The sequence below is a fragment of the Erigeron canadensis genome, chromosome 1 (assembly GCF_010389155.1).
Source record: "Erigeron canadensis isolate Cc75 chromosome 1, C_canadensis_v1, whole genome shotgun sequence".
NCBI classification, from domain to species: Eukaryota; Viridiplantae; Streptophyta; class Magnoliopsida; order Asterales; family Asteraceae; genus Erigeron; species Erigeron canadensis.
In genome coordinates this window covers 45,854,265-45,866,544 of record NC_057761.1, presented here as the reverse complement: position 1 = coordinate 45,866,544, position 12,280 = coordinate 45,854,265, and the positions used below count along the sequence as shown (strand labels likewise).

General features: G+C 34.4%; 1 protein-coding gene and 1 pseudogene across 3 annotated transcripts; one reads left to right on the top strand and one right to left on the bottom strand.

The window, feature by feature from the left end:
- Positions 1 to 3,705: 3,705 nt before the first annotated feature.
- On the bottom strand, positions 3,706 to 5,861 carry LOC122593519 (annotated as a pseudogene).
- Positions 5,862 to 6,995: 1,134 nt separating this feature from the next.
- Positions 6,996 to 12,046, top strand: LOC122584819. Of its 3 annotated transcripts, none has more exons than XM_043756881.1 (6): positions 7,004 to 7,208; positions 7,589 to 9,230; positions 9,618 to 9,762; positions 9,856 to 10,000; positions 10,235 to 10,474; positions 11,453 to 12,046. In XM_043756881.1, the coding sequence occupies exons 2-6, from the start codon at positions 7,595 to 7,597 to the stop codon at positions 11,732 to 11,734; spliced, it is 2,448 nt and encodes an 815-aa protein (XP_043612816.1). In that variant the 5' UTR covers positions 7,004 to 7,208; positions 7,589 to 7,594; the 3' UTR covers positions 11,735 to 12,046. The 3 variants fall into 3 exon arrangements, with proteins under 3 accessions (XP_043612817.1, XP_043612816.1, XP_043612815.1); XM_043756880.1 differs by having other exon boundaries at positions 7,584 to 9,230; XM_043756882.1 differs by lacking the exons at positions 10,235 to 10,474; positions 11,453 to 12,046 and having other exon boundaries at positions 6,996 to 7,208; positions 7,584 to 9,230; positions 9,618 to 9,940.
- The last annotated feature ends 234 nt before the right edge of the window (positions 12,047 to 12,280 follow it).

Sequence of the window (12,280 nt, the reverse complement as noted above, 5' to 3'; positions counted from 1 at the left end):
TGGTTTGTTTTTTCATAGCTTTTTTTGGATTACATGTTTTTAAATTTATTTTTAATATATCATGTAGAGTTCGTGTATTTAACACGGGTCTAAATCTAGTTGATATATAAATAGAATAAAGGTTATTTATTCTAATCGACAAAAATCATGTTTTTTGTTTCGTGCATCTATCTTGAATGCATATTCATCAAATGATGCATCCAACAAAAAATGTGATTTTTTCGATTTTGACGGATCAATGTGTTGTTAAACACTTAAATAATGATAATTAGGTATGCACTATATTGGTTTTATTGATTTTGAATGCATCAAACTGATGTTTTTAAGTCTTCTCACCGTTCTTATTTTAAGAGTGTTCTCACCGGAGTGTTACCCATATATGTGATATATATATATATGGAAAAGTGAAGGTGGTGTTGTTACCCACTTAGATTGGGGAAATCCTTCTCATATCATAACTTTTTAATATTTTTTTCAAAATTAACAAGTGATTTTTGTTTTTTGCTAAAATATTAAGATGTGATGAGATATTTCACCTTACCTATATGTGTAACAACACCACCCTCATTTTTTTATATATGAAGGAATTGAATATGAGACTGTTATACACCCAACTTGGATGAAAACCCGCCACATACTAATTTTTAATACATAAAAAACACGAAGGCCTGATTATTTATTTAAAGTATTAAAAAACTAACATTTGAGAGGGTTTTCACTCAAATTTGGTGTGTAACGGCACAATACTTAAATTTTTTTTTTGTAACTTTCAAGTATTACTCCAAAATGGTCATAAACTTTCAAATGTGGTAATTTCTCGTAAGGGTGTTTTTGTATGGGAATGAACAATATATGGGAGTTGACTAACATTTTGAAACAATATTTGAAACTTTAGAGATCATAAAAAGATATGTACTGTATATGTGTTGAAAATTTAACTAATTGATTTGTATAATTAACAAGCCTAGAGATCATAAACGCTTTATTCTCAACGAATAACAATGCATTAGTGTACATTTTGAAATGCTATAATCATTAACATTTTATGATTTTATTTAAACCTTAAAATTAAACCCTATATGAAACTTTTTCCTAAGAACTATTGAACCAGGCGATTATTGAAAAAGCATAGATTTTGGGATTAGGGCACTTTTGGGATTTGGATTTGTTTAAGGCTTCAGGTACCGGCCCTTCCAACTAGAGCCGTACCGGGCTCTGATGTCTAATTTGGAACAATTTCAAGTTGGGCCAGACCTTTGTGTACCTTTGATTTCCATCAAGTGTTCATTGATTGTGTTTTAACCTAATTGTTAAAATCTCAGGGACGCCAATGAAACGTATAGAGGAGAAGAGAAAGATATACCAAGAAGCTAAAAATTTTGTGAATATAATATGTAATCATATCGATAAGTTAGGCCCTTTTGATACTAATCATCCCTGTTACAGCAAACCTTTTCTGGAGGCCGCACGTCAAGGTGCTTACGAGGTTTTTGATGAGATTCTATCTAGGTCAAAGGAATTGTTAGGTAACAAAACTGAAGAGGGTCATTATTGTATTCATTTAGCAATAACAAATCGTTCAGACAAAATTTACAACCTTATCTATCACGTGAAAGTTCTACTGAAGGAATATAAAGAACTTGACGATTCCTTTGGGAACAACTTCCTACACCTGGCTGGAAGGTTGGCGCCTGAACGGATACTTAGTCGTACTACGGGTGCAGCATTGCAACTACAACGAGAGCTGCAATGGTTTAAGGTATTACAAATACGAAATGAGTTTGTCATGTTATTTTGCTCTTGGGTTTCATAAATAACAAGGTAAGTTCTACAGGAAGTGGAGAAGGTCATGTTACCGGGAGATCTTGTGAAGAAGAATGCCGATATGGAGACACCACAAATGGTGTTTTCAAAGCAGCATGCGGAATTGGTGAAGGAAGGGGAACAATGGATGAAAACAACTTCGGAAGCATGTAGCATAACCGCTGCATTAATTGTAACAATCGTATTTGCAGCAGCTATTACTGTACCTGGTGGGAACGATGAAGGGGGCATCCCTTTGTTTAAGAAAGATACTGCCTTCATTATCTTTGCTGTATGTAACGCAATCTCGCTATTTTCAGCTGCTAGCTCCTTGTTGGTGTTCTTATCAATCCTCACTACACGTTTCGCTGAAATGGATTTTCTGGTCAGTTTACCGAGACGGTTGATTATTGGTCTTTCCACGTTATTCCTCTCTACAGCTTCCATGATGGTAGCGTTTAGCGCAATCCTGTTCATGGTCTTTTGTGATGAAAGATTATGGATGCTGGCACCAATAGGTGGGTTAACTTGTATGCCAATTGCAGTTATTGTTACTCTACAGTTGCCCCTCTTGGTTGACTTGTTCAAATCAACATACATCCCCATCTTTGGTAAGCAAAAGTACATAGACAGATCTATATTTATTTCAAACCATCCTCTGTTTGCATATGAATAATAGCGCTGCAAGTTGTTGTGGATTATAACATTTAAACATTTTGTTTACCTTATTGTCGAGTTGCACGTTGTTTTGTCCACCCAATTGTTGTTGTGTTGACCTATATTTCAGCACATTTGAAACTAAATGGTTTAAAATGATTAGTTTGTTTAAATTCGACTATACGTTGTAGTTTCTGATCTTTTTTTCTTTTTACTGTTTTAACTCTTCTGCTCATGTGTTCGTCTCCAAACGTAACTACTATCACATCCAATATATAATGCGTCTTAAGTATTAAAACACTTTACTTGGGTATGATATAGACCAACTCTAATTCAATTGTAAAAACGGAAGAGTTCATGTGATTTGGCTCACAGATAACTTGTGGTGCTCGTTTCTTATTCAACAAAAATGTCTCTACATTTAACTCATGGTGCTCTTGTATGATAAGCTGTTACCTTTAGTATATTAAGTTGATTATTATTATGTCATTTTTTTCTCGTTCAAGTCTGCAATAAACTGTAAGTCAAATTTATCTTGAAATGGTATTTCTCGGTTGATGATTCATAGATAACAACGAGAAGTATTGTTTGATTTATGAAATGCAGAACAAGTGTTCAAGTAAATTCTTCAATTAGTTGCCTAAACTTGCTTGATCTTAGTAAACAAATATCTAACTACTGATATGATGAATCTAACCTCCGGGAGTCTGGGCACGTTCATTTCTGCCCCATTTCCCATTTGTAGGGAAACAAGTTAAGTTTTTCAAGGTTTCACTTATGTAGCATGTTAACTAGGAAGAAAAACAACTGTATGGATGTGGAACTCAATGGCACTCAAGAAGATCAACTTTAAATCCATGTGAAAAAACCTCCACGGATAAACACCATCAAAGGCAATCAACTTGAACAATAGTTTATGGCCGATTTACCATGGGCACTAGAGCGCATCACCAAGAAACTTACAACAAGGACAAATCGTTGCAACAAGACTAGTACATCAAACATCTATCAACATTAGTAACAAACTATACAGCCTAAAGAATTTTCAAATTGCCTGCTTACTGACAACGTGATCATCAATATATTGCATCTTGATAACCTGGATAATAATCTTAGGGTATTTGTATACCAGTTCGAGAGTTACTCATCATCAAACAGGAGATAGCAGCAGCCTATAATTCCATCAAGTTTACTTAGTAATTCTTCAAATAATCACTACTACCAAACCGATTATATATCTGACTATTGCGATATCAAACAACTTAATTATATAAACAAACACTATCTCCTGTTTTGGAACATCATAAGTCAATAGATAAGAACATAATTAAGCGGGAAGTGAAAGGTGACATGAAAGTAGAATCAGATTCTCAGAAGCAGACTGTCTTGAATTTATGTCATGCTTGAAGACTGCTTGAAAGCTAATCCTGCCTTCCTTCTAGCTTGACTGACAGCAATTCCACGATAGCTAGACTTTCAAAGACAGTAGCAATGGCAAGGAGACTAATCTTCAATCAAAGGCGCTATGACCACTGAGCATGCCAACAAGGCAAACTCAGAAAATCGTAATATCTTTCCAATTCCGACTGCAGCTCCAGCTAAAGCAATTGTAGCAGTTCCAGCACCGATGACTTTTAACATAACCATTAGGGTGGTTTTTAACATTTTCTAAAGTTAAATTAAATTACACAAACCAACAAAACATCTTCTTATTTCAAACAACCAATATTTCAAAAACATCTCACAATTAAATTAAAACACTACGCGAAACTGAAGGGCGTCTAAGTCACTCGCGGGTAAAATCTCCCAACGACAAGGCTTAAGGTCATCAGTTCAGGACAATATCTAGCGAGAGTTACCTTATCAAATGAAACGACAACTGACCTGAATTCAAATGCGGTTACATCCATGTTTGGAGCGGGTCGGGTCACCACCACTGCGCCGTTCATTCCCGGAACTTCTTCTGAGATTGAGGTTGGTTTTTCCGACGAAACGATGGGATTTCCGGTGGATTTCACGGCGGTGTGAGTCGGATTGTTGTTGCCTCCTTTAAACCAATAGAGGATGCCAGTTTGGATGACTATGGGGTTTGGGAGTGATAATGAAAAGTAGATATAGGACCTTTCTTGTTTTGTGTATCTATGTATTTTATGCAGATTAGAAATTGCATGATGGCCCTCTAGCTATTGAAAATATTAAAAGATACCCTTTTATATTGTACTCCTTGCATCCAACAATATATATCACTTTTCTTTTTGGGATGTCGTTTCAAAAATGTAATACAATTTTATTCTCTTTTATTATGTTGTGTTTAACACGATTTTTTTAAAAGTCAATGTATAACTTTTTATTACACACCAAACAGGTTGCTAGCTAGTAAAAAAGATATTACATCAAAATTGAAATATCAAAACGTGTAAATAACGAGATAAACATCAAGCAACACACCATCAGATTTCATGTCTAGAGCTCAGCAACATCGAACACGTACCACTCAATCCATAGCAGAAAGTTGGCATTATTTTTAATCTAAAGAAAAGTCAAAGACCCGATTTCATTGAGTAACTATCCAAAGGTTGGTGATTTTCCTTTAAACACCAAATGCTTGTTTACACACCCTAAAGACCACATTGAGTTTACAAGAATTACATGAACCATTGTACGGTCCCGCAAACATACATATTTATCTCTAGTAAATATAGAACAAGAAAGAAGAAATTTACGAGAGACTGAGAGAAAAAAAAAGCACAATTACGGTAGTTTTATTAGTCAACTATGCAATAATTGATCATCACTTTAATTTACATATTTTCCCAAATAAACAGTTATATTGAGACGGTTAAAAAAATTTTACTCTATATTTATTGATTAAAAAACTATAACCTACGAATAGTTTTCAAAAAGGGATTAGTATTTGTGTATATAACTAATTATGGATAAATGTCTATAGTGTGAAAAAACTAAAGTTGTGTTTATTGTATTCAATAACTTTCAAATCTTGTCTATTGTATGTATCTGACCAATAAAAAACTTACAAGTGACCGCTTATATGGTTGCCACATATTTCAAAATACATATAATATACAAGATTTGAAAGTTATTTCGTACAATAAACACAACTTTAATTTTTTGTGAGAATTTCACATATGCCACCATGAAGCTTCTTTCATATTTATCCAATTAATTTTTGAAATATCAAATTTGATTACTAAGGTTTAAAAATATCATAATTATCCAAATCATTATATTTAATCAATATAAAACATTATAATCCTTAATATATCAAATGACATTTCCAATTTACAATTTTACCTTATTTTATTTTATCCCCGATTACATAGCTAAAATCCCTAATTGCACAAGAAAGATCATCTTTACTTCGGGTCCCGAATTCTCGCCATTTTCTTCCTTCAATATCGATTAGATTGTTTGATGAAGATGTATTTATTTATGAGCAACCCTACTCTTGATCATATTGAATCACTACTCTTTTTTTCTCTAAAAATCCATATGATTCGGTAATTTTATATATAAATATATCGATCTCCTTTTATTGTTATTTATGATGGATTCCCAAATTCAGTTCATACTATACTTGGTAATGTTGATTTAATTTATTTCTGATGATAATTCCTTCTAGCTAGTTTTAATTGATGGAATTCTATTGATACGACTTTTGGTAAAGAAACACCCATGTTAATGTTATGCTAAATACTAATTCAATGTTACCACAAGCATGTATATGCTGATAACGCATAGTCACACAACATGATATGTTTTTTCATTACTATTTTTTCATGTTGGTTATTATGTCCATTCTTGAGTTGACCTTTATTCATTATTCATGAGTGTTAGTCATTGTTTTTGTTTCTGTTTTGAATATGGAATGACTATCTTTCTTTGTAAAAATGGTAACATGTCTATTTGAAAAATAACATATTAGACTTGGTTTGACAGTGTAAAAGACACTTAATGTACTATTACAAGATCAACCATTTTAATTTGTTTTATATTGCAGAAGTTGTTAAAAAGTATATCATAGAAGATGGACAATGGTATAGATACGGTTGAATCATGTAAGCCAAAATGGAAAAATATGACAGTTTGATATACATATATCCTTTTTTTCAAACATGATATACATATATCTTAACATGTTCTTTTGTAAAGTCTTTTCATTGTGAAAATGAAAGTTGAGAATTAAATAAAAAAAAGTCTTTTCATTTAATAATTTTAACGATTTTAATGTTTTATATTGATTAAATCTAATGATTTGAGTAATCATGATATTTTTAAACCTTAATGATGGCAAATTTAATATATCAAAAATTAATTGGATAAATATGATATCTTGAAACTAAATAGTGATACATATGAAATTTTTCCTTATTTTTTCATACTATAGAGATTATTTATATCCACAGATACTACTAAACCCTTTTAAAAAATATAAAGAAACATATGGTGTTTGGTCTTAGTTGGTGTTTATTCTTTGCAACTCACGAGTAAAAGGTTGTTACGTATTTATTTTCTTTAGTCAAACAAACCAGTTGGAGAGTAAACAAAAAAAGGAAAAAAATAAAAATCGGAAATTATCTGTAGACCTGGCGATAAAAAATAAAAATAGGAATGGGTTTGGGGAATTCCATTCCAAAGCCTCCCTATTCCTTTCCAAATCGTTAGTTACTTAGAGTGTTTTCTGGAGCAGTTCTTGATTTCAACTTGGATACCTTCGAAGGAAAAAAGAGGTATAAATTTCATCCCTTTTATCCAAAGTTTTTACTATACGTTTGTGTTTTAATCAATAATAGTTATTGCACTCCATCTGTTTGATCAAATGCCTCTTCAAGTTTTTATCCAATTTATCTTTGTTTTTTTCGGTTTGCACACACCGGTCCGCAATCTCGAACACTCTCTCTGAGTGTCTTTACTGATATCTTTTTACTTGTTAGATTAAATGCTGTTACTTTGAACTAATTAGGAACCAACTACGCAAATATTTATGCAATAGTTTTGCCACAAAATTGTACTGATAGATGACAGACAATGTGAAAACTTATAATCCGTTCCATTCGTGTTTTACCTTTATGCGTCAATCAAAGTTGACCTTTCCCGTCATATAGTGTAGGTAAATATGGCGAAGCAAGCTCAAACGTTCTTTCTTGAAGAATGGCTGAAAACAAATAGCGGTGCTATACGCAGTACAAACGCTGCCCTTTCTACTACTCAATCAGCCCGAGCCATCATCCAAGCATGGGCCGATCTTAGGGAATCACTTCATCTAAAATCATTTACTCAACACCATCACCGATCTTTGCAGACCCTCTTAAACTCCGGAATCTCTCTTTATGTTGCAGACCCACAAGTTAAGCTCATAATCTCTATTCTATCAGCACCTTTCCTATCTCTACCTTCCGAATCATATCCGCTTTTTATTAGACTTCTGTATGTATGGGTTAGAAAGTCATCAAAGCCGTCTCCTATGTTAATTAACTCTTCAATAAACGTATTGTTACAACTATTTTCGTCTCAATCTATTGGCAATAAAAGTGCTTTGTTCTTCACCGAAGGTATTCTTCTCTTGGGTGCTTATACTTTTGTGCCCTCTGTAACCGAAGAAACGAGAACACAATGCCTGGAGTTGTTTTGTAAATTATTGGATGAAGAATACAAGTTGGTCTCTTTGTTTGATGATCTTGTTCCCAATGTACTGGCTGGGATTGGCTATGCTCTGTCTTCTTGTGGGCACATTCACTTTCTTCGAATTCTTGATTCATTATTTGGAATTTGGAATAAAGAAGGGGGGCCTTCTATTAATTTAGTGCATGGTCTAATGGTACTGCATCTTGTTGAATGGGTTCTCTATAACTGTATCCAATCACAGTCATCTGAGAAAATTAAGACTTTCTCACGGGAGATTCTAGAAGCTCCCAATACAGAATATGCAGCGTTTTCTATCGTCATGGGTGCAGCAGGAGCTTTGAGAGCCTCTAATAGGTCGATATCTGCCGGTCTCATGCAATTGAGAAGTGCTGCTGAGAAACGACTTGAAATCATTGCAAGCGACTTCATTTCTAAATTTGGAACCAACTGGAACAAGCAGCGTAAAGATAGTGTTCTTTTGCAATGTATATCATTAGCTTTAGCTAGAAGTGGTGCTGTTTCCTCCAGAGAATCTCTTCTTTTATGCCTTGCTTCTGCAATATTGACTGAAGTTTTCCCTTTAAGTCGTTTTTATGCAAACATTCTTCGGGTTTCGGTAAATTCTAGTAACAGGGGGTTTCATGAAGTTAAAGAACATCTGAACAGTGTAGTTTTTAAGGAGGCAGGAGTGATAACCGGTGTTTTCTGCAAACAATATGCCGAAGCCAATGAAGGAAGTAAGGGTAAAGTGGAGAATCTCATATGGGATTTTTGTCAAGATGTTTACATGTCACATTGCCAGGTGGCTCTGATGCTTCAAGGGAAAAATGAAGAATTGATCCAAGATTTAGAAAAGATTACGGAATCTGCGTTTCTTATGGTTGTCTTCTTTGCTTTGGCTGTCACTAAACAGAAATTAGTCCCTAATATCCCTAAGGAGATTCAGCTGGATATTTCAGTTAAGATATTAGTTTCTTTTTCTTGTTTGGAGTATTTTCGGAGAATGCGATTGTCGGAATATATGGATACTATCAGGGCAGTTGCGGGAAGTGTGCAAGAAGATGAGACAGCTTGTGTCTCTTTTATCGAATCCATACCTTCGTATGCTGACCTGACAAAAGTTCATGGTATTACATGTTTATGATAGCAAATAACGTACCAAGAGGGGCCATACTTTGGTCAAATTTCTATTCAAATAACCAACTATATTATCCCCTAAATCCTATCAAAGTTTATAAAAACTGGAGTTATGATCAGTATCTTTTATAACTGGTTTTCTGGCGCTACGTTAACCTATTTATTATTCCTTTTACTGTTAAGTTTGAAAGCTGGTTGCCTTAAACTAAATACTCTGCCTTTTGAAACTTAATGTTTTCTTTTGGCCTAAAAGCTGGTTATGTAGGGCTAAAATTAGATCAAGGTTGTTACCATCTTATACATTATCTCATTACGATACATGATTGCCTTGTGTTTCTAAAGTAATTATTGAATACTGTTACCCCCCTGCCTTGTAGTGTCATCGAACAAAATGGAGTTTACATGGTCTAAAGATGAAATGCAGACATCAAGGATCTTGTTTTATCTGCGTGTGATCCCGACTTGTGCAGAACGAATACCTGCTGCAGTATTCAGAAAGACTGTTGCTCCCATCCTATTTTTGTATCCTGTAGTTGAACTCTGATAAAGTGCAATCTTAAAAAAATATCATTATGTATTCATATTTAAAAAGTAACACCACTTAACACATGCTAGATACATGGGACATCCAAATGGGAAAGTAACTCGAGCTTCACATTCAACATTTGTAGCTTTCATCTCTTCCGGGAATGAAGATGATAATGATAGAGTTACATTGAAGGAACAGCTTGTTTATTATTACATGCAGAGATCATTAGAGGTATTAAAGGGTTTTTTCAAATTTGTGTTTTGGGATTAGTTATTTGATTTTGCGATGTGATTATCTATTTCATGAGCTGCAACAGAACTGATTAACTCAAGCATCTGTAATTATCTGATCATTGCAATTTTAAACAGCCGAAGCACATCCACTCACCCCCTAAAAATTGACTGAGCACTGCTGAATAGTGCTGATTATGTTCTTCTTTTGATTATTATTTTCTGGAAATTGCAGGGATACCCTGCTGTGACCCCATTTGAAGGTATGGCTTCTGGAGTTGCTGCATTGGTTCGATATCTTCCTGCAGGAAGTCCTTCTATCTTCTATTGTGTACATTGTCTCGTAGAGAAAGCTACTAGCCTCTGCAGTGAAGTCCCCACTGAGCCTGGATCATGGAACGAGTATGACGAGTTAGAGCCGTGTAAGAAACTTCTGGATTTACTACTTCGACTTCTCTCCCTGGTCGATATACAGGTAGCCCTTCTGAAGTATCTCAGTTTTCCACTTTCTAACTGATACTATTATTTTTACTAGAGGTGGCAATATTGACCCATTCACTTATTAGTTATGAGTGTGATGATTGGGTTATGGATCATCACTAATGGGTCAAATCGGAAAAAAGCAGCCAAACAGGTTAAAAATTCCGAAGTTGTAGTTTTAATGCCTACAGTATTCTCATTCGTTTTGATATTAAAGATTAGATATATATATATAGGGGAAAGATAATTTGAGACCAACTAAAAAAAGTCCAAAAAAGGACCATTGATTTTCGTAAGTTACACACCACCATCATGATCTACTACGATATACAAGACTTTTTTGTAAAAACACTAAGACTTTCCGGCGACGGGCCCACCAGAAAATCATGTGTAAGTTAAGTTACACATATGTAAGTTACTTACACATGTGTAAGTTAACTTACACATGATTTTTTCTGTGAGCCCGTCGCCGGAAAGTCTTAGTGTTTTTCCAAAAAAGTCTTGTATATCGTAGTAGATCATGATGGTGTACAAAAATCAATGGTCCTAGTTGGTCCTAAAATAAGAGGTGGTCTCAAAATATCTCACCCCTATATATATATATATATATATATATAAGAATAATGTAGCCTTCAGAATATGCAGTCATTCATTATCAATTTGGACAAAAATGCTTCGGTCAACACAATCTTGCCTGTATGGAAAAAAAACTGTTCTGACCCCGGTGTGTTTTTGACACATTACTTCCCCATTTTTCCACCTCTAGATTCTACATAGATCTTCTCATCCGTAATTATATAAAATGTTATCTTTTTTAACCAAAGTGTATTAACTTTAATGTCTTTTAAAAGTTACTAGTACTGCTCATTTGATCGTGAGCCTCGTCTTTCCGGAGAAGAAAGTTACTAGTCTTGTCCATTTAGTTGTTAACTCTGAACCATGCTTAAAATCTTGTTGTACGTCTAATTTTTAGGTATTGCCGAGTTTGATGAAGCTGTTAGCACAACTGGTTGTGCACCTCCCCGAAGATGGTCAAAACATGGTTCTAAACGACTTATATGCTCAAGTCGCTGATTCAGATGATGTTACACGGAAACCAGCACTCGTGTCTTGGGTGCAGTCTTTATCTTATCTATCTTCTCAAGCTACAATCAGTAGAGCACCCAAAGAAGACCGCCAACATAGAAAATCTGGTGCAAGATCTTGGAATAAGGGCAGGCTGGCTGGCTTGAACAGGATCTTTGCACGAATTTAGTACACCGAGGGTTCATCTTTCAGAAATTTTTTTCACCACCCTGTAACTGCAGGTAAAGTTATTGTGATAGGAAAAGTTTTGTACTTTTGTTTCTATAGTTATGTTGTTGTGGCTTTCTGAATATTTGATATCACGCTGTGTATCATGCTGGTGGATGATAGCTTTACATATAGTTGGAAAAATTGCTAAAAATAATATTATGTCATAGTTTACACTTTACACGTTCAATTTTATAGCATATGAAGTGTAAAGAATCTTGTATAGTTTGGATATATGTATTCCTTTTGTACAACTTTTGTGCATTTATATTTATTGGTGTATGTTGGCTCAACAATCACTCCTGTAAACACAATTTCCTGTTTATACCCGTAGTAACATGTGGTCATTGCGATTACTTTTGTAACACCTCCCATTGTCAAACTTTAATCCAAATTATGATTCTACATGAAGAAGCAGGGCCAAGTATGGGAAACACCCTGAGGCGCTGATCAACTTTGTCTTGGGTGACCATGTTAAGTTATTAACAATAGCCGAGGATTACCAACC